General features: G+C 31.0%; 2 protein-coding genes across 2 annotated transcripts in view; one reads left to right on the plus strand and one right to left on the minus strand.

Annotated features, from left to right (window-relative positions):
- Positions 1-437, plus strand: part of LOC139507335 (uncharacterized) — a 39,124-nt gene extending 38,687 nt beyond the window's left edge. The window contains exon 20 of the mRNA XM_071295714.1: positions 112-437. Within this exon, the coding sequence (XP_071151815.1) occupies positions 112-159 (48 nt within the window). The 3' untranslated portion in view covers positions 160-437. The remainder of the gene's footprint in view (positions 1-111) is intronic.
- A 462-nt stretch (positions 438-899) lies between these two features.
- LOC139507336 (2'-5'-oligoadenylate synthase 3-like) lies at positions 900-6,112 on the minus strand. The gene is made up of 4 exons (XM_071295715.1): positions 5,740-6,112; positions 4,936-5,105; positions 3,499-3,677; positions 900-1,321 (listed from the first exon to the last, which is right to left on the minus strand). Exons 1-4 carry the CDS (start codon positions 6,095-6,097, stop codon positions 1,180-1,182), a joined length of 849 nt encoding a protein of 282 aa, XP_071151816.1. The 5' UTR covers positions 6,098-6,112; the 3' UTR covers positions 900-1,179.
- Between the last annotated feature and the right edge of the window lie 12,888 nt (positions 6,113-19,000).

The following is a 19,000-nucleotide window of genomic DNA, read 5'->3' on the forward strand; positions in this document are numbered from 1 at the left end:
TGTTTTCTGAAAATCAAGATCATAAAAATGGTTTACGTGTAAACTACAAGAAAACATATAATCAATTTTTTGAATTTTCTTATATAATATAACCTTTGTTTTATCTTTCAGTGTGATAACAACAGTACCTCTAATCCGTATTTGTCAGTCCCCTGTTGACACAGAAGCACAATTATATATAAAATTCAAAAACAGAACCAATAAGGTCGGACCTATGAATGTACATTATGTTATGAACTAGTCATGTCATGATTGAATTTGATTGATTATGTGATTGATTATTTGAAATGTAGATACTTCCATTGACTATAGCTATCTTGTACATAAGCCATTGGTTGATAGTCAAACAACACACAAACTATGACTTTGTTCCATTGATACATTTTGTTTTATTTTAAGTATTTACAATATTAAAAAGTTAGTAAATTTGTACATGATATGCCTGTTTATTACTAAAACCCTGAATTGAAGGTTTTCAATCATATTCCATTAAATCTGTTTCGCATGTTAGTACATTACTGGTGATAAGTCGAGTTCTGTAGCTATATATTCAACAATTTTTTATTTTGATTTTTTTTCTTTGTATAGTGTTATAATTATTACTATAATTATATATCATAAAGTCATTATAAAAGAAATTATACAATTTAATAGACGAATGGATGCTTTTAAATAGAGTATAAATACAACTAAAATTGTCATGATTCCATACTAAATATGGCTGTCTTTTATTTGCAGTCTTATACGTATCGAATGATGGTCTTATGACTGTCCCAAATTTTATCATAAGACATGTCTTAGAACACGTCTTAAGATATCAATAGATATAGGAAGATGTGGTGTGAGTGCCAATGAGACAACTCTACATCCAAATAACAATTTAAAAAAAAAGTAAACCATTATAGATATCAAGTTTGTAATCAGAATTTTAAATGACCCTCCTCGACTTTCGTACTTACATGTATCAACGATCCCCTGTATCATAACTGACAGTTGGATCGAAACCTCAACTGCTGTTGTTATTCCTAATTCATTTTACACAACATTTATGGATTTAACATGCTACTATATTAATTACCAGCCGTTGATGTAATACAACCTAGACAATTAAAGTCAATAAAATTACAATAGAATTGTAAAAAAACATGTCCTTTTTCTTTTCATATGTTCAAATTAGAGTTAAACAAATTTAGAAATAGCACTTATCATCCAGGGTTTCTGCAGGAACGTGTTTGCCGCCTGGCTGATTTCATTCCACCGACATTTTGCAGCTTCATTTGAATACGGATTGGTAGGATCTATGATGTATGGCGCAGCATAGCTACAAATATATAAAAAAAAACATTTGTTCGATATTGGAAGATGTGGTATGAGTGCCAATGAGACAACTATTCGTCCATGTAAAAATTCATAAAAGTAAATCATTATATGTCAAGTTATGGCTTTCAACATGGAGCATTGGCTCACACCAAACAGCAAGCTATAAAGGGCCACAAAAAAAGTATTAGCGAAAAACCAATCAAACGGGGAAACAAACTTTTTAATCAACATAAATACGAGAAATAATATACACGTATGAATTACATAAACAGAGGGAAACCACTTTACATCAGATTTCTTACTTAGCACAGGTTCAAACATTTCCAGCGGGTTGATATTAAACGTTTATAAGATGTTTATTGTTGGTGTGGGAGTCTAATCAGGCAAAATTTCTACTGAACTGCTTTAAGCAAGACACAAAGTATTGTTAAGATGTATGCAAAGAAATTTATTGTATCAACTTAGATCTTGTAAGGTGAATGCTAAATTTTAGTCTTCTTTTTTTCATGACTTTATTTTGCGCAAAAAAGCAGATACAAAATTAAAAACCAATTGTTCAGAGAACAATTGAAGGTCTTTCCACTAGTGAAGATCTATTTTGATATTGAAATATGAAAAATCAGTTTAAAATGTTAGTTCCTATGGCTTTGTGATGTATTAATATGAATTTAAAGCAAAGGTCAAAATATAGAACGTCCTATTAACCTATGACCTTGACCTAAATTTCAAGGTCACAAATCAAGGACCTTAAATCATAAGACCCTAGGTCTTTAATATGTTTGGTTAATGAGTAATACCACTTTACGCGTAATTCTAAATGTAAGATGGACAAAAACTCCAATTTATTGTATGCGCACCCTTTCAACCAAAATATACAAGTAAGGACATGTTGCAACTAACAATTTAGGAAAAAATATTTGTCAATATGTCATACAGTATTTGAAAATAAGTGAAAATAAGCCAAAATCAAATTTTAGAATATGACCTTGACCTTTGACCTTGACCTTATTTTCATTTTTTTGGACCAAGGATCTCAAATCAAGAGACCCTAGGTCTCTATCACTTATGGTTTACCAGTTAGAAACGCATATCACTTATATCAAATGCATAAGGGGAAATAACTCTCATATGGAGTCTCCAGATAGCTTCGGTCCAAATGAATTGCCTAATCCTGAAGAAGTAACGAGCAGTTTGGTAAAATAAATTTGTCGTAATCTTTTACGGTTGCGAAGGAGTAGTGGCCACAAGAAAAACAGTGTTTGGGAAGATAACTCTTACAACGTAAAGTATTTTGTTACGCAGTTGTAAATTTTAAAAGCGTATAAACTATACGACATCATATTCCAAATATCTAAGCGACATCTTTTGAAACATCAATACTACGCAAGAAAAAAATTTAGGCGAAAGAAAAAAAAAAAAAAAAATAAATAATAATCAGAACAAATACAATAGGTCTTTCCACGGAAAAGTGGAAAGACCTAATTATATAGTATTTAATGATCTATTCAGAATAATTGATTGTAAAATTACATCTCAACCCGTTATAAAGTGGATGGCTCATATATTATAGGAAAGTAAACGGTATACTAGTATATTGATGTAAAAGTGTAGGAAGAAAGCAAGAAACTCTGTAACATGTCCATGCAACACGAAACACAAATATCATTATGTCAAAGTATGAATCAATAAGATATTCAAAATCCTTCACACAATTGTGTTAAATCTTGCTCGTTGTAAAAGCGTTTTCAAAGCTTTTTAGATTAATCTCACAGTGAATCTGTATAGTTGCAAAACCTAACTTTTAAAAATATTTCTTTCGAAAGTTGAAATGTGCATCAACGACTTTTTTTAATTTTTTGATTCAGTCTGATAAACGGAGGAACGAATTTTTTTCTGCCTAAAAGCTGTTTAAGATAGAAAAATAGAAAAACAATAGTCCCAATTGGTAACAGGTCTTGTGCACGTTCACAGAGATCAGTATAGTCTAGTTTATTACTACAAAGGATGGTTAATACGCCACTGCTATGAACGTGTACATTGTAAATATACGTTGTAATCAAAATTCTGTTCAACAAATCTTAAATAGATATACCATATATTTGATGATCATTGTTCCTTTATGAATCTTTTTTCGAAAGGTTTAATAGACCTCTTTGATTTTCTTTTAGCAAACTATACCTTTGTTGAAACTCTCTGTTGTAAAACTCCCCGACGAATTCCACTCTAATGTGATTCGGAACAGCGATTGTTTCCATGACTTTTTTCAATGCATTTGTTAGCTTGAAATGTACAGGAGAACCGTCCTGACTCCACAGACGAATGACAAGTAATTCAATAGCAAAAGATGATGTAGAGTGCTACAAAGATAAAACAGTTTTAGCCATATCATTACCATTACCAGAATTTCTCTTTTTACTTTACTCTGATTTCTCTCAATATTTCAACGTGTTATCGGCTAACTTATTACATACATCATTGAACTTATAGACTAATTGGGACTGCCTGACATTTTCAAACACCCGTTTTTTTATATACAGATATAAGAAGATATGGTATGAGTGCCATTGAGGCAACTCGTCATCAAAGTTAAAATTTGTAAAAAGTTAACCTTTATATGTTAAAGAATGGCTTTTAATAAGGAGCCTTGGCTCACAACGCACAGTAAATAAGCTATAAAAGGCATCAAAATGTAAAGTGTGAAATCATTCAAACAGGAAAACGAACGTTCTAATCTACACAAAAAAACAAGAAACGATAAAAACCTATGAACCACATAAACAAACCCTAAAGAAATATATTTATGCTATCATTTATAAACAGTTATCGAGGCTGTCATAAGTCAATCATCCCCATTAGAATAGTCATACTTTAGCTAAACGTACTGATGTAGATTTAATGCTCAACACATACACATATGACGTCACAAAATGTGAACATACACCAAACAATTTACGGACAGATAGCGAGTTATATCAAGCATATTTACAAAATGTTCCTTGGTGTATGTTTGCTCGTATATAAAAAAATCAGATATTTTGAATATATAGATATAGGGAGATGGGCTTTGAGTGCCAATCAGTGCCAACCAGACAACTCTCTATCGAAGTCACATTTTATAAAAGTAAACCATGATAGGTCAAAAAGGTTTATTGTGGATAAGGATATTTGGCATTTTATACTGGCGATACAAATAATATGTATACCAAAAATAATGTAGGCAACGAAAACTCAGAATTAAACATATATTGCTTTTTATTTCATACTTCATGTCAAAGTCATTATTTGTTATTATAAAGGGATTCCAAAAAAACATTCAAAACTCACGAATAATGCAATGCCATAATAAAAAAAATTATCATTAATCGAAAATACTAAGAGAAGAAATTGCATTTCACAAAATAATAAGTGACAAAAACCAAAAACTGACGGGACGTCCTCGACTTTACCTTTTGAAAAGCTTAGCCCACTGTCAAGAAAAGTATGAGAGGATACTCTGGAATATACAAGTAGTATCAACTGGAAGATATGAGCTCCATATTCTAAGCAATTAGGACTTTGTGGTGAGCCAATTTCGCAGTGACAACCATACAATTCTAAAGAGTTAATTGACGATACCTGAATAGACTCATTCTTCCAATACTTTACGAATCTTATTAGCTTTTTCAGTTGCTCGGTTCTGTCTCTCTTGACAAATTCTCTCTGCCATTTGGTCAAAGAAGGGGTGTACATATTTCGTACTTCCTCTGATGCTATTCTCATTCGTGTATGGATACTCCTCAAATTAACTGAAAATCGAGTCTTGACATTATTTTCAAATGTGATAGTAACTCAATAATTAAGAAATGATTCTTTTATGCCCTCCTTTATGCTCATTTCAAATTTGGTAGGTATGATATATATCAATAACTAAATACCGAACATAAGCGAGATGTTAAATGTTGACAAATACAATGCCTACCCGTAATAAAATGAGCATAGCTCATGACATGATATAATTATTTTGATTTTAATAAGACAATTTTTTAACATTTGCACTTCGATGGAACATATAATACACACGAAAGTCATCTATTTTGATTTGATGTAGAAAAAAATGTTATAGAAAATCAACAGTTTCACGACAAAAAAATTAACAGATATATTTAAACTTACTTTTAGAATGGTTTCATTTAATTTCCTAGCGATCAACACCAACAAAAATGTTAATGTTAATATCCGGTGTTGTTCAAAATTCTATTGACATTGAATTTGCAATTGTGACGTCAATCACTTGTAGCCCAGATTTCATTGAAATTAAAACATTGCTTTGTATCAAAAGGCAAAGAAGAACGTCATATTAGAATAATTATTTCTTTAAAGAAATGTAAAAACTTTTTACAATCTAATTATTTCTCATTATATGTAGACGATTGTCCTTACCAAGATCTCCGAAGTTAACAGCTGGTAAAAGGTCAACACTAATAACATGGCTATGACCAGTCCCTGATTCTCTACACACAGTTTCGAAAGAGACAGCTCTTTGATGTACCTGCACATTCTGGTATTTTCCAATAATGACACCTTTTATATGAGCCAAGATTTCCTTTAAGTCATTGTTCAGATGATCCACAGACTGATACCGGCTTCTTGACAACAAAAACACTAAATCCACATCTGACTTCCCTTTAATAGCCGTTCCCTTTGCTGTAGATCCAGTCTGAATATAGAAGGATTTTGTTGTAGTGGACAGCAGCTCAGTGATTTTTATAATTACGCATGGGGTAGGGGCGTGATCCATCTGTTTTAGATATTAAGCGGTAATTATACTATTCCTGTGATCAGAAATATGTTCTGTGCGTAAGATGTTGACAAGTTTAACTCTAAAAGAGTAAAAATGCTAAATTCCGGAATGGTTTCACTGCTTGTGAATGCCTCGAAGTCATACTTTAAGTATGTTTCCATCCTATATCAAAATGTAGGAATTTTCCCGCTACATTCAGTTAGAAAACAGATATATGGTAGGTATTTTGTGAAAATGAATCTTGAGGTTTTACGTAAGGTTTAATGTCCAGAAATCCGGTAAAGAAAGTGAATGGTTAACGTACCGGTACGTATGCGTTCTTTTGTGAGGTGTACATGTACGTGTTGGTGTAAGGTTCAAATATTATATCGAGGTGCATAGTATAAGGATTGCGTTATAATTTTTAGGTAAATAACGACCAGTTTTAATCTATAGATAAGGATGCTATTTATGTGGTGTGATTTCGGTTTCGACATTTTCCCTTTGTATGTAATGTGTATACCTAAAACAATACAGTTTGTAGCTAAACGTGCAACCATTTTACCTGTATTTAAGTGGTTTTTTTTATTTAAGAATTGAATGTTTCTTTTTGTAAATTTATTGGGGTGTAAAAGCGTTGACCGAAGTACATTTTGTATGAAGCGCTTCATTCTAAAAATGTACGGACGGTCAAGCTTTTACAGCCCTATAAAGTTACAAAAAGAAGCATTCAATACTTATAATTGCATGTTTTAGCTAGGATCATGAAAACACGATGTTTTTTATCAAGTTTTATTTAATTCATCTGTGCATTTTATTGTGAGACCTCGTGTCATCATGAATGATAAATTTTATTGTCTAATGCAATTGCTTACGGAATAACATGTGATGTGCAGTTAGCCAATCAGAATAACGTATTATAATGTAACATACATCTAATGTAATTATTCTGAAATATAGCAATATTACCTCTTATTTCTTTTTATTTAGGGTTTATGATTTTTTATTTAGGGTTTATGATTTTATATTTGTTTATGTAATGCTTAATATACTTGTATGCAACCACATCAGATCAATAAGGTATGAAGGTCCTTGTGAAAACGTTTTGTTTCATTCTTCATGAAATACAATAATCAGGAATAAAGATAAACAAAAATAACGAAGTCTTGTGAACTGGTAGCTAAATTTAAAATAGGTATTTATTTAGCTATATATTTAGAATATATCAACAAAGGTCTAAGAGGTTCTAAACACCAGAATCTAACATACGAACACATAACAGGTTTAAATCTTCAAAAAAAACCAAAACATAACGGCTGATGGTTTTGTGTTTCTTTGATACTGTACTCATACATCTCGTCATTGTGTTATTGTTTTATTGTAATATTTTGTATTCATTGTCTTCATTTGTAACTAATTGTCGTCAATATCATGAAATGTTATGCGACTCTCAAACAAGAATTAGCTAGCTGTTGAACCACAATTTTCTACACAAGAAATTGCCTTAAAAAATTAAGGAATAGGACAGATGTTATTCATTTGTCTGATGTGCTTTAGCTTTTGATTTTACCATTTGATTTTAGACTCTCGTTTTAAATTTTTTCCTTGAAGTTCGGATGTTTATCTCAGATGCCAAAAAGCGTGAAATGTTTCAGTAGTGTATTTTTGATATTATTCATTATTTTCAAGTTAAAAGCCATGTGACAAAGAACACTTATAAGATATTATCAATGAATAAATTATGTTATCTGAAAGAAGTTTCTTCTTATGCTATATCTATTATCCCTGTCCTACTCAGTGGTCTATAGTAAGTCTAGATATGACATAATAATGTTGAATAATAAAAAAGTTAAATAATACTTATAATTGCATTATTCTGCACTATTCATTGTGATCAAATTATGACGACTAGATTATTCGGGAAGACATTTGCAAAAACACATATTTGTTTGAAACGTTAAAGATATACTGACAGCATATTTTGAATGTTTTTAAGTAATTGTTCTCAACCATTTTTTTTTATCTTGTCATTTATCTGGTCGGTATTTTCCCTGTATGTTATGCTTTAAAAATTCACTGATACTCTTAATGACCCGTTTACAGACAGTTCTATATGCATCATCCGTTTGAATATGCTCTCTAATGAAGATTTCTAAGTCACGTTCGTTTCGGATAGAATTTATTGAAACATTTGCCATTGCCATTTTTTACGTGATTTGTTTCGATAGATCTACAATACAATGTACCAAGTACAGCAACTGATAATACACAAAAGTAGTTTAAGTGGATACGTGTCAATTATCTAACCTTGATATTGAATTTTTCGTAAAGCAGATGTAATTCAAGTTTTAGTTTCGATTTGGTTTAATATTACTGTAAAATGTTAACAAGTTAAAAAAAAGTTCATCCCGAGGCGCTTAAGGGAAAAAAGAAAGACATAAATTAGTCCGAGTCAGAATAAGATAAACCAATTTTTACAAGATGAGTAAATACAGTTTTGTTATTTATTTGTATTTCATCTGAAAATTCACCAAGCATTGTGATACATAAATATATAGATAATTTATAATACATGTATTGATATAGAATTTTTCAATAACAGTCAAAAATTAAAAAGTTAGATATGCTAGTTAGAATTTTTATAAATTTTCTACTTGATCATACACATCCTTTATCACTCTGGATTATAATACCTGAATATGCTGATAAGGTTAAAGATGGCACCAGCCTTCTCCTCTAGCCACATGCACCACTGACTATACAATGATGTTGAACATGAGAGGCCACCAGAGATTATTAACAGATAAGGGTCAGACATGACATATTGGACAGAATCACATGATACATGTCAACCAAAGTCAAGGGGATATAATTCAAATACAATCGAAAAAATACAAGTATATCAATATTTATATATATAACAATATCAATAAACATAGACAGTACTTTTAAGATGCACACGAATCTCTTTCCAGTTGTGATGAGCATTAACATAATAGTATTATTAATTATACATGAATTATTATAAAGCCTTAATTAAGTATTAAATAAAAAAATTCTCCTCACATGTGAACTAAGTTTTAATTAATTCCTATTTACTATCAAATTTCTCTATTGCTTTAGGGGAGGAAGATATTTTTCTATTCAGAAGGAATTTCTAATCATAGCTATGCCACCTGTAAGAACCTGTAATGAAGTATCAAAGCGACATGTTTAAATGTAATATTTAACCAGAATAGTGAATAAGTTTAGGGAAACATCATAAGACTCTGATCCAAAAACAATATTTTCCACATCAAATATTAAAGTTGAATTATTTTCAACTAGAAAAAGTGCTGTAATATCTAACCACAAATTTCTAACTAGGGTAGAATCCCCAAAAAGGTGACTTATAGTTTCTTAAGTGTCATTACAGAAACTACATAAGTTAGTTTCTTTTAACCCATATTTCTGCAATAATGCATTTGTAGCGAGCGTTCTATGTAAAATTTTAAATTTGAAGAAACTAAATTTGTTGTTTTTAGTGCAACAAAAGGGTAAACTATTAATGAAATCCCAATTTTCTATATGAATGCCTAGTTCCTTACACATTTTGTCTTCTTGTTTTATAGGACGTTCTGTATACATTGACAAAATTGTTTTATAAAAGAACTGACAGGACTTTTTATTGTTTTTTATAAATTCAAATTTATTGTTAGATATGTGCGTAATCTTCTCTGAAGTAGTGATTAGATCTGTCCAGTCTTTTGATATCAGTATGAAGTAAAGAATGGTATTCCAAGAAATTGATATTAAGATTATATGTTTTGCAGAATTCTTTTCAAGTAAAAAAATACTGTTTTCATCAAGTAAATCACCTACAAAGAAAACTCCTGATTCAACCCACCTCTGGTAAAATACAGTTTTATTATTAATTTTCAAACTCTTGTAAAGCCATATGGATTGTTTCATGATCCCTTCAGCAGTGACATTAGTGACAGTGTTTAGGATATTCCAGTTTAGTGAAATATCTTCCCAAAATATTACAATTTGAAGAAATCTTTTGGATACCATCAGGGGTTATCAACCATATTTTGTCTGCTCCTAATCTGTTGTATTGATCTATTAACAATGATTTACTTGTAGATATATTCAAGGGGTGTAACAGTTTATTTATCCATGCCATCTTTAGTGAATAACAAAAAGATCTTATATCTGGCATTTTCAACCCCCTATTTTCAAATCCCTATCACAACGTTTCTTTTAATCTTGTCTGGAATATCTTGAAATATTTTATTTTATCATCAGGCGGGTTTGGCAAAACTGTCAAAGATTGAATTAGAAAAGGTAGAGCTAGTGATTTAATTACAGTGATCTTTCTTTCCTATATGTGTTAAATCTCTATAAACCCAGGACTTGAGTAAGCTCTGTATTTTTTTATTTTCTTTCTACAAAATTTACAAGCGTTTTATTTTCACTGAACAGATAAAATTTTATTCCTAAAAGTTTAAATTTTCCTGAATAATTGCAGTTCAAATTTCTTGTAGTTGTTAGTTTATCTTTTGAGTGAATCTTTGCCCCAATCCATACGGATTCAGGTTTATCACAGTTAGTCCTAGGTCCCGCACACTCAGAAATTTTTCTAAAGTATAGAAACATTTTCTAACGATTCTTCATCCTCGTCTAATATGAGACATAAGTCATCTGCATACTTAACTATTTACACCACTGGGTCGATGCCACTGCTGGTGGACGTTTCATCCCCGATGGTATCACCAGCCCAGTAGTCAACACTTAGGTGTTGACATGAATATCAACAATGTTGTCATTTTTATAAATTTCCTGTTTTCAAAACTTTGAATTTTTCTAAAAACTAATGATTTTCTTATCCCAGGCATAGATTACCTTAGCCGTATGTGGCACAACTTTTTGTAATTTTGGATTCCAATGCTCTTCAACTTTGTACTTGTTTGGTTTTATAGATATTTTGATATGAGCGTCACTGATGAGTCTTATGTAGACGAAATGCGCGTCTGGCGTATTAAATTATAATCCTGGTACCTTTGATAACTATTAGTAGATACTCAGAATCATTTATTTTCATACCATTTATATCTGGGTTATTTTTATTACTGCAGCGCTCATAAGTTCTGAAGATAATGTAAAGAGATAAGGAGATAAAGGATCACCTTGTCTAACAACCCGACCAATATTAAAAAATTGAGAGCAATGTCAATTATTTAAAACACAGCTCTGAGATTCCGAATATATTGTCTTAAGCTATCTACAAACAATAGACCCAAATCCGAAAAAAGACAAAGCCAAGTCTGTAAATGACCACTCAAGAGTATCAAAAGCTTTCCCAAAGTCTAAAAAAGTTAAAGACCTAGTAGATTAGCATCTTCTGCCTTTTTTCCCCATAATGTCAAAAATAAGCCTGGTACATTCCCCAATATACTTTCACTTTATGAAACCTTGCTGGGTTTCACTAATCATATCCCCGAGAAAATGTTTCATTCTATTTGCTTATGCAGCTGATGCAATTTTTGTATCAACATTTAATAAAGTGATAGGTCTACAGTTATTTAATTAACATTTTGATTAACCCTCTTTTGAAATGCATGTTACTACTCCTTATTTCTGACTAACCGAAAAAGGTCCAGTTTGTAAGATATAATTAATAAACTCATCATAATTACCAGGACTAAATTTTGTATATACGTCAGACGAACGTTTCGTCTACAAAAGACTCATAAAAGATTTTATAATAAATTCATGGAGGTCTATCAAAAAGAATATTTAACATTCTGTTGTAAATCCATCCATCCCTGCAATTTTACCATGTTTCACATTTTCCCATGTTTTTAAGCATTCATTAGCATTCAAATTACCCTCTGCCTGTAACCTCTGTTCATCAGAAAGTTTGCGGATAAAGGGATTATTTTCATCAAAAAAATGATTGTTATGTTCTTGATGAAGAATAGGATTTGTTGAGAAGTACAACTTTTCATTAAATGATTTTTGTTTTTCTAAAATTTCACTTTGATTGAAAATTTCTCCTCTCTATTATTCTTAATTAATTTTGGAATTATCATCTCATAATTTCTTTTTTCAAGATAACAAAAATAGTTAGTACATTTTTCACCTTCTGCTACCCATCTTCCATTTGCTCTTGCCATAATACCAGTTCCTATTTTCTCTCTGTGTTGAACAAGTTCATCTTCTAAAATTTAAATTTCTGAATTTTATAATTTTGAGGGATCTATTCCATAATTTTCAAGTAATTTAGCTAACTTGAGTTCTAAATCATTTTTAGTTTTTGTGTTTTTCTTTTTTTTTATTTAACTGGCAGATAATATATCATTATCTTATCATCATACATTTTAAGAGTTCCCAAAAACATGTACGGGTTTACTTATAGTTCTGTTTCTTGGTCATTCCCAGGCAGAGAGTATTAATTTATAGTTTCCCTAATGCAATTTTTTATTTCAGTTACATAGACCATTTCATGTAGTAAGCTATTGTTAAATTTCCATGCGCCTTTACAATCAATTTGATTGTAAAAATTGTAAGGTCAGGTACACTGGAAAATGATCAGACCTGGAACTTATATACTTGTCTACATTTTTTACAAATGGTTTAAAATCAGATGAAATCAAAAAGTATTCCAAACGGCTTTGCTTAAGCTCAGGTCCACGCCATGTAAAATCGTTTTGTATCCGGATTTAATGCTCGCCATAGATCAACACAGTCCAGGGACTCTATCATATCTAAAGATGTATGATGTGCTCTTATGTTGTTTTTAGCACTATAATTTGAGTAAATACAGTTGTTGTATATAATTGTTGAAACGTTTTATCATTAATGTTTTTCCCTCAGCGGGATTTGAACCTAAACTTTTGATAACCTACATAACCAATCGCTTAAACAGAAAGATATGAACAAATGGAATTAAAAATCAAACAAAATCAGATTACATGACAAGGTTCATTCTTTTGATGTGTTTAAGTTTTTACTTTTGCCATTTAATTAGGAACCTTCCTGTTTGAATATTCCTCGGAGTTCAGTATTGTTGGGATTTGACTGTTTCCATTGCTGCAAACGTTTTTAACAAAAGAACTAATTAACACACCACAGAAATGTATAGGTGTATAACCATCATTGATTTCCCCTATTAGTTTTTTTGTTTTGCACTTTCCAAAAAAATGTGCAGAATTTATCTTTGTTCAAATAAATTTAAATTACTCCCCTTATTTAACTATGTACAAGCTTTAGTGCAAAGAAACCTCAAGTTTACAAAATATTCTTTAGAAACCTTAAATAAAAAAAATAATGGTGCTTTGAAATACTCAAGACATATGTTCAATAATCAGAAATGTATACTGCAATAAAATGTAGGACTAATTACCTACAACTGTCAAATTCAAGGAAACATATTTTTTTCGACCTATTTTCGTATACAACCGGATGTAACGTACCATGATTTGGTGGCATTACACCTAAAAGGTTAGATAAATTGATTAGCTCGTTTGTTTCCCGGCTATATATATATATATCAAATACGGAATACCATTACTTTACACTATACTAGCATTGTTTTGCAAGGTCCGGACAGTATGAGACGTTAAATCTAAACTGACCTTAAAATATGATACAAAATGTTATATAAACACATGTACTGTAAAGGTGTAATACCACCAAATCATGGTATGTCACATCCGGTTGTATACGAAAGTAGGTCTAAAAAAATATTCCATTGAATTTGACCGTTGTAGGTAATCAATCCTACATTTTATTGAAGTAAAACTATTTCTGTGTCATAAACATATGTCTTGTGTATTTCTAAACACCATTATTTTTTATTTGTGTTTTCTTCAGAAAATTTTGTAATCTTGAGGTCACATGGTGACTAAACCTTGTGCACACATAGAATAAGGGCAGAAATTTGATTGGTTAACTTCAAATGATGGTTATTTCCTATATGCAATGAAATGTTATGTGAAAATTTTTCTATAGAACTGGACAGGATAAAACTTTACTCATGCCAAGTATTTCTTTATTTGAAACAAAGATAAATTCTGAAAAATATTTTGAAAAGTGCAAATTTAACAAAGACTAATAGGGGAAAATCAATGGTGGTATTACACCTAATATGGGAAGCTGTACATGCACCTATGGCCTTGTGAGTATTCTAATGTGTTAAAATTTCTTGCTATTTAAGTGAAATAATACAAAAAATGAAATATTCTGAGTGGATTGAGTCTCCAAAACACATTTTATGAGAAAATTGTCTTGAAATAAGCCTGTACCATGAATAATCAGTTGACAGAACAAGCCATACTAAGTGCATATATTTTTTTTTGGAGGGGATGGTTATTTCTTATATTTTGCTATGATATAACATTTTCCTAGGTAATATACTTAAATAGATATATAGTTATAAGTAGATGAAATTATTTCTAATGTTGCAACGACAAGTTATTCTTTAAAGGAGAAGAATTTTATGTCCCTCTTTGGAACGCGGGGTAAATTTAATTTTTACGTAAGGACTTATTGAAACCTCCTTGGAGACAGTAAACTTTTATATGGATTGTTCATTTTGCTTAAATGCTTCAATTACTCATTTCTTATATCATTTCTATCATAAATGAGTGAAAGTTACCCCATTATTTTTATTTATTGTCCTGAAAAGTTGAAATTTTGAGGAAATAAGAGGTATAAATTGACCCAAAGAGACCTTACAAAGAAGACAAAGAGGTTCATAAGTGGTATTTATCTTCCTAAAATCCTCTTGTGTATCATATTCAACTGTTTGTAGGCAGATAAGATAGATAGTTGATCATTTAATGGTCCACACTCCATTCTATCTTGATGCGACTTGGTTTGGATTTGTCGCAGAAATTTTGCTTGAATCGCTGTAGATGTCGTCTTTCATTATACTAGATTTTTCTCAAACTATTGAACTGATTATGACAAAACTTGACAGAAATGCTTGAAATAACCAGTATAACAAAGGAAAAAAGTCTCATTCAGTTTATTGAACTAAAAGGTCTTCTTTAGGTGTAATACCACCAAATCATGGTATGTCACATCCGGTTGTATACGAAAGTAGGTCCAAAAAAATATTCCCTTGAATTTGACCGTTGTAGGTAATTAATCCTACATTTTATTGAAGTAAAACTATTTCTGTGTCATAAACATATGTCTTGTGTATTTCTTAAAACCATTATTTTTTATTTGTGATTTCTACAGAAAATTTTGTATTCTTGAGGTTACATGGTGACTAAACCTTGTGCACACATAGAATAAGGGGAGAAATTTGATTGAATAACTTCCATAGAACTGGACAGGATAAAACTTTACTCATGTCAAGTATTTCTTTATTTTAAACAAAGATAAATTCTGCACAATTTTTTGAAAAGTGCAAATTTAACAAAGACTAATAGGGGAAAATCAATGGTGGTATTACACCTAAAAGGATAAGAGGCCAAATGTATTAACTTGTTATCGTCAATGTACATTCGTGTGATGTATTTGATCTTTTGATTTTGCCATTTGATTATGGTGTTTGCTTTTGAATTTTCCTCGGAGTTCAGTATCTTTGTGATTTCACTGTTTCCATTGCTGCAAACATTTGTAACGTGTAACAATATAAACAATTAACACACAAATACATGTGTATCAGATTTGTACAATGACTTAGACGTCCTACGTCTCTTGTTTGTACCTTAAGAAATGTTGGTTGTAAAATGTTAATATTTGGTTTATTTCGGTGTCTTATAACTGCACTTTGCATTTGCTGACATTTACGAATTTTGCAATTGTAATCCATGCATACGTCCGCGTTTAAGGACGAAGTTGCACAATTATGCTATTTCCTTTCCTGTAAGTAAATCTGAATATTCAGCTAGTAGTCTATTCATTTTTTAAATGCATCGTCTAAGTTTTATGTTGAATTAGAGATTTCCAATAAAACGACTTTACTCGACATAACCGACCTAACTCAACGTATTTCGTCCTACTGCATTGAAGCATGACGGAGGGGAGCATACACTGCATGCATGTTTTGCTCTTTTTACACGCATTGTTGGTGGAATATGCCTTCAGTTAAAATCAACCCAACTATTTTTTTTACTCTTTAAATATTTTGTCATTAAACTTTGAATGATTTTATTGACATAAATACTATAATGGAACAAGTAAATTAGCAACTTGTAATCAAACACACCCATCATTTCTTGTCATTTCACTTGACCCATATTTTAGTTCTTCTCACATGATGAATTTTAAAAACTACCAAGACGACATTTAGCATACAAATATTAAAATAACGAATTCCAAAGCGAGAAGGTTGACTTTTTATTGTTTTAAAAAGATTTAAAGTTTAAAGTAAATTCCAACACACCCGAATGTAAAAGGTGTACTCGACTTTTAAAAACAAAATAATATTTTTCTATAATTTAATTGAAGATAATTTGATGTGGGCAGAAATTTATATCAATGATATATTTTTCAAAAGTACTTTCTCTGCTTTACCTATACCAAATTATGGGGCGAGGTTTTTGTTAAAGTATACCTAAACTTGCATCCGAGGATACAGGGGTAGAGGGCGTACCTCCCCCCCTTTCGATCGCTAGATAAGTTTTAAAATCTCATGTTTTCCACAATATCATTTTTAGCGTATAATTGTCCAAATTGTTTTTTGCATCGCTTCGCTCGTCAGTATAAATTCAATTATCGAAAACTACACCCTCCGGCCATAGTCACGAACTGTATTGCACGAAAAAAAATCCTTAATTAAATGATTGTCGTTTGACTTTGATAAATACTTTTTAAAAACAACAATGTCTTAACGTTAGGCATCTCGCATGTGATTTAAAAGTTTAAGACTACAAACTGAATTAGATTTTTTCCCGTGATTTAGTAGCTCACTGAATACAGAAATGTGATACTGACGCGTAATCTAATGGACACATGGGCACTTCATAAAATCTGCCATACAATTATGACCATTAATGGTCCTACAGGTACTCTGTACGTTTGACATGACAAAAGTTCTCGCTTTTCTAGACTGTCTATACTATTTTTATTTCATAATTTGTGATATATACAAAAATCAAGGTGTATGATTTTGAATGATACAACTCTTCACAAGAGAACAAATGACAGAAATTTTAACAACTATAGTCCCAACGAAGGGGTTTCAACAATGAACAAAGCCCATACAGCATAGTCAGCTATAAGAGGCTCCAAATGAAAAATATAAAACAACAAAAGCTAACAGCCAAATCAATGTTAAAAAAACAAACAAACGATAAGCACTTAGTTAAAAGCTTCTGACTTGGGACAGTCACATTCGTACTAGGACAAGGGTGTAACAGTACAAAATCATCATTATAAACGGGATAATTATTCTTTATTTATTAGTTGTAGTTGTTTTAACGATAGTGTTCAGCAGCTGTGGATACTATCATTTCGGTACCTGTAGCTTATTTGGAAATACTAGAAATGGCTAGCTGTTTTTATGCTTCGTTTCAGTTTTACGAGTCAATCCCTTTCTATCTGTTTTAATTGTGATCATGATCATTTGATAAACATACTTCTATGATCTCCATTTGCTATAACTTGGATATTTATAAAAACTATGTATCATAGATATGCATGCGTAAAATAAGTTCTCGACATAAACTGGCTTAAATATAAAATAAGAATTAAGCCTCACGTTATACTTACGACGAAGAAGCCTCAAGCTATATATAATACATGTACTTACGACGAAGATTTAGCCTCAAGCTATAATAGTACTTATGATGATGATACTGATATATGTCTTATATCAAGCGACAAATATTACATATATATTGAGGATGATAAAAATTAATTATAATGATAAATACATATACCTTTTTAAACATGACCGACAATTAAGAGTCGCATTTTCATATGCTAGCTAACAAGAGAGCGTAACCACTATAAAGAAACACTTGTCTTTCTACGAGTAAACCAATACCTGCTCTTGCTCGTGAATGCATCATGCTTGGTGGAGAAGCCGAAAATACAGTCTTAAAGTCAATCGATCAGGGGGTTCAACAGAATAATTGAATTTGTATTCGAGGCTAGCCTGCTACCAGTCAATCCCATTTACAAGTATATAATTATGAATATAAATTTTTTTTTTTTGCAGTCGTGTAACACCTTCACTGGTCATCCAGTCATTGGATCTGTCGCATAGTTGTCACTTTTATATATATATATATATATATATACCTCCAAAGCGAGACAAAAGTTGAAACTTAAAATTTTCGCTAACTCAATCAATATTTGCGACAGCTTTAGAATCTACTTCTGATTGAATAAATACGAGTATACAAAGAAAATTCCCGTAAAGACTGAAGTGACACTATAGTTGTCTCAAAAATGTAACAACTATGTAAATTGACATTCTCATCCACTTTTAATTAAAAATACTTGGGGACAGGATATTTTTAGCCAATTACTATAATAAATTGATAGTTTACAAGTGTGGACACAGATGAGTGTGGATAGTATGTTTGAATGTTTGACAGTGTTTTATGATAAATGTAGTTCTATGATTTTCCTATATGTGTTATTAACTGTGTTGCACGATGACAACCAACTGGAGCATTAGGAGTATTGTTTATTTTATATGTAGTTTAGTTTTTATGTTCAAGACAGGCATGGAAGAGACACTAATTGCATTAGTTACCAAATGATTATGATAGAATATGTTCCACATCTTTGATTTTGGATACATTTTATAGCTAGGAGAGCAACACATAATAGGTTCAATTTTTCGTGATTTTTTTTAAATTGGGAGATGATATCTGAGAACATGATATAAGGAGCCTGTAATTCAGTGGTTGTCGTTTGTTTATGCGTTACATATTCGTTTTTTCTTTATTTTTTGTACATAAATAAGCG

Source organism: Mytilus edulis, unplaced genomic scaffold, assembly GCF_963676685.1.
Source record: "Mytilus edulis unplaced genomic scaffold, xbMytEdul2.2 SCAFFOLD_110, whole genome shotgun sequence".
In the NCBI taxonomy this organism is placed as follows: domain Eukaryota; kingdom Metazoa; phylum Mollusca; class Bivalvia; order Mytilida; family Mytilidae; genus Mytilus; species Mytilus edulis.